The sequence below is a fragment of the Glycine soja genome, chromosome 11, assembly GCF_004193775.1.
Source record: "Glycine soja cultivar W05 chromosome 11, ASM419377v2, whole genome shotgun sequence".
Lineage (NCBI taxonomy): Eukaryota > Viridiplantae > Streptophyta > Magnoliopsida > Fabales > Fabaceae > Glycine > Glycine soja.
Window position 1 is genome coordinate 27455919 of NC_041012.1, and position 4282 is coordinate 27460200.

Genomic DNA, 4282 nt, shown 5'->3' on the forward strand with positions numbered 1-4282 from the left:
TAAAATCCTGAGAGGTATTTGGGCTTAGCGCAACAAATCACGCTTAGCGCGACCATCCAGCCACTAGTCAGGGGTCCAAGCGCTTAGTGCGACCAACAGCTCGCTTAGTGCGTGATGACTTGGCACTTAGTGAGTGAACAACTGAAAATTTTTCTAAGTTCTTTTTCTGTCCACCTCTTCACAAAAGCTTATGAACCCTTTTCTTCAATACCAAACATGTTGAATATCACACAATCACAAGAAATCAAACTAGACTATGCAAGAAAAAACAAAATTAAAAAGGGCTGGGTTGCCTCCCAGTAAGCGCTCATTTAACGTCATTAGCTTGACACATAGCTCTTTGTTATCCTAGATCAATCTTGGTTCTCTCCTTCAGAACCTTCTCATCTAACTCCTTCACCTGTAAACAAACATCTTGGTCCAACAATTTTCTTTCTTCATTAAATAGATCAACGCTGATCTGTTGGTCTTCAATACCCATTTCTAACTTTTTCTTCCCCATGTCTACTACACAGCTTATAGTAGGCATGAATGGACGTCCTAAAATTAAGGGAATATCTGCATCTTCCTCAATGTCCATTACAACGAAGTCAGTAGGAAAGATAAGATGCTTGACCTGAACCAGAACATCCTCAATCACTCCATAAGGTCTGGTGATGGAGCGATTTGCTAACTGTAAAGTCATCCTAGTAGGCATTATCTCCAACTCTCCAAGTCTCCGGCACATGGAAAGCAACATCAAATTAATGCTGGCTCCCAAATCAATAAGAGCTTTGCCAACAAAAACTTCACCTATAGAACAAGGTATAGTGACGCTGCCTGGATCTTTATGTTTTGGTGGAAGGATACGTTGAATCAAAGCGCAGTAGTTTGCCTCCACAACTATGGTGTCACTATGGATATACTTGTTCATCCTAGTTAGCATGCCTTTAAGAAATTTAGCATAGAGCGACATCTGCTGTAGAGCTTCTCCAAATGGCATGGTAATTTCTAGCTTCTTGAAAATATCCAGAAATCTAGCTAGATGTCTTTCTTTATCCTTCCTAGAAGGTACCAAAGGATATGGTGATGCAATCCTACCCCCCAAGGGCATTGGATAGAAGACTCCAAGAAGATTGGGCTAGAGATGTAAGAGAAGGCCTTAAGGTTCTCATGAGCTTAAGGGTAGATTTTGGACCCATGGGCTGAGTATGAGCCCACTTATCTTTGTACATATTAGATTAGGATTTCATTATTTTTGGGTCTTGTATTTAGGGCTCCATAATGTAGGTAGGGTACCCTAGAAATGTAGGATTTTTTAGCCCTTGTATTTTAGGGCACCTAGACTAGTTTTTGTATTAGGGGTAGTTTTGTAATTTCACATGCATTAAGTGAATATTTGATGTGAGTGTTGAGAAATAAATTTAATTGAATTGGGAGAAGCCCAATCCAATTTTAATTTTAGAGGGGGAGGTGAGCATATGCTTGCTACACCACATTGCCACATCATATAGTCACACTTTGTGCATGTCCTTCATGCTTTACATGCCTCATGACACCTAAGCACACTTAGTGGAGAATCTTGGACTTGATCTTGGATTAGTGGGCTGAACCATAGCTAAAATTCACCAATCATAATTAGTGAAAATTTAGCTCCAAAATTTGGCTCCACAAATTCAATTTTAAATTCAAGTGAAATTTGAATAGAAATTCAAATTTCCCTCCAATTTTGTGTGACACATAGGCTATAAATAGAGGTCATGTGTGTGCATTTTTTCAACTTTGATCATTTGAAAATTAAAATTCAGATTTCAGAGCTCATTTAGAGCACAAAATTTCGTGCTCTTCTCTTCCTCTCCCTTCATTCATCTCCTTCTTCCTCCAAGCTCTTATCCATGGTCTCCTATGGTGGTGAGCTTCTTCTAGACTCATCTTCTCCTTGAAGTGGCATCTCCTCTCTCTCTTCCTTCTCCATTGCACTGCCATTCATCTTCCAAGAAGCAAAGGAATCCATTGATAAAGAAGATCCTAGGCCTACAAGCTCCAATGGAGCTTACATCATGTGGTATCAGAGCATCTTCATCTTGGTGATGTTCTTTTGCTTCCTCTATCTTTTTGTTCGGTGAATTCTCTTTAATTCCTTGTTCTTCATCTTATTCTCCATGTATATCCTCCATTGTCTTGTGGTTTGGTGCTGTTTAGAGTAGATTAAAAAAAAAATAAACCAATTAAATCTTAGATCTCCACTTGTTCTTGCATTTCTATGGTTCAAATTTTGTAGATCTACTCTTGAATCATGTTATTGTGTTGATTTTAGGTTCTATCATTTTTTATTCATAATATTCTTGTGCTGAACCTTTAGATATAAATTTTCTTACAAAATATTGATTAAAAAAACACAAAAATCTAAGTGTAAATCACTTAATCCTTATTATCTTAGAGTCATGTTTAGTCATAATAATTTTCACATTATGTTCTAAGTTTGTGTTGAATTTTTACTTTGTTGATTGAATTCTAGATACATTTGTTCATGTATTCTTGTCATTCTTAGCCTATCTTTTGAATTTTGAGTCTAATTCATGCATGTTATTTAGTTCATAACATGTTCTAAATCAATTCCTAGAAGTAGTCTTGTTATTGAACTTTTTTTTGTTTTCTAAGTTTCCTACATGATGCCTATGATGAAGTTGAGTTGTGGTGCTGAGTTGTGGCTGGATTTGTGAATCAAAATAAGTCGTAAGCTCTCTTGAATTGTGTTCTTCAAGGCAATTGAGCATTAGCAAACACAAATTGTAACTATCCAAGATTCAAGCAACATAAACACTACTCTTGATTTCTAGGTTGAAATCGCTGAACCTGGCAGCTTGGATATACGAACTTGTGTAAATTACTGGGAATTGGTCACTCCGTGTTTTGAGATGAAATATTTACTGAATTTTCTAGACATCTGGAAAAAAATTATGAAAAAAGAACCAAGCGATTTGGATTAAAGGAAAAAATAAGAAAAATCACACAAGTTGGCTGAAAAATCAGTGTCCAGGAAAAAAAAAGGTGAAAGGGAAGTGCGCTTGTTGTTTTGGCTCAAAATTTGTTCTATAATTGGTGCCTATTGTAACACCCTGATATATATATATCTATATATTATTAGTAATTATGTTTGATGTTTGATTATTTGTTGCGTTATTTTCATCCGTAATTAGTTTTAAGGAAGTTAATTTAATTAATAGAGGGGTGTGGATAGATAAGGATCTAGCTTCTGAAAGAAGCTTGTTGAGAAAGCTTCTCAAAGAAGCCACGAGGAAGCTTCTGGAGGAAGCCTCTTAATGAAGCTTCTAGAGAAAGCTACATGGAGCTGCCTCGGTAAAAACAATGTCCAGCGTTTGTTAACCGTTGGATCTTCTCAAAATTTGGTCTGCAACTCCACAAGACACTTTTCCATTATCTGACCGTTGAGATCTTTGAGAAGATGTCTAGAGTATGCTAGAAGCCTCTTAATGAAGCTTCTGGAGGAAGACTCTTAATGAATCTTCTAGAGAAAACTTGATGAAGCTGCCTCGGTAGAAACGCTGCCCAGCCTTCGTTAACCGTTGGATCTTCTCGAAATTTGGTTTGCAACTTCACAAGACACTTTACCATGATTTAACCGTTGGGCTCTTTGGGAAAATATCTGGAGTGTGCTAGAAGCTCCCATTCCCGAGAGCATCTCTTATTTAAGCATTTCAGCCTTTGCTTTCTTGTAGCTTAGGAAAAATTCCATTTCTTCTTCTTTCTTTCTTCCAAATCCATTTCTAAAGTTCCAAGTACTTTCTCCATCACCCACATCCACCATTAGCCACCACAAACCATCATTGTTCTCCATTGAAAACCCACACCGAGAGGAACCCTTCAACCGAAGCGGAATCTTCCAACTTGGCTTGCAGTTCCGGTAGAGAACGAAAAGCCTAATCTGACCTTTCGTTTTCTTTCGAGGTAACCATGGTTCTATGCTTGTTTCTTGTTAGTTACATCTTGTCTTTGCATCTTTTCTAACTTTGCAACCGCCATTGCATGTCTTATGCTTCCTTTGAAAAACCTTAGAGAAAGAGACTTTGTAAGCGTTATCCTTTCATGAAATGCATGTTATTTTCGTAACCTACACTAAACCCCGGTCACATTGGCATGGTCGGAATTTCCAAATTACGTTCCTTTGTAAAACCCGAAATACTCTAAGCTCTTTCATGTAGTGATGTGGGTGTTTGACCCAGAGCACTGTTACTAGCTTTGTTTTCTTAAGTCCATACTAAGTCTCCTTCGTTTTGGCATG

At 37.6% G+C, this 4282-nt stretch overlaps 1 protein-coding gene across 1 annotated transcript; it reads right to left on the minus strand.

Annotated features, from left to right (window-relative positions):
* Nucleotides 1–343: 343 nt before the first annotated feature.
* On the minus strand, nucleotides 344–982 carry LOC114373123. The gene has a single exon (XM_028330662.1). It carries the CDS (start codon nucleotides 980–982, stop codon nucleotides 344–346), a length of 639 nt encoding a protein of 212 aa, XP_028186463.1.
* Between the last annotated feature and the right edge of the window lie 3300 nt (nucleotides 983–4282).

Bases quoted from the DNA above. Each gene is read 5' to 3' on its own strand.
- LOC114373123 (XM_028330662.1), bottom strand. From the start codon at position 982: ATGCCATTTGGAGAAGCTCTACAGCAGATGTCGCTCTATGCTAAATTT.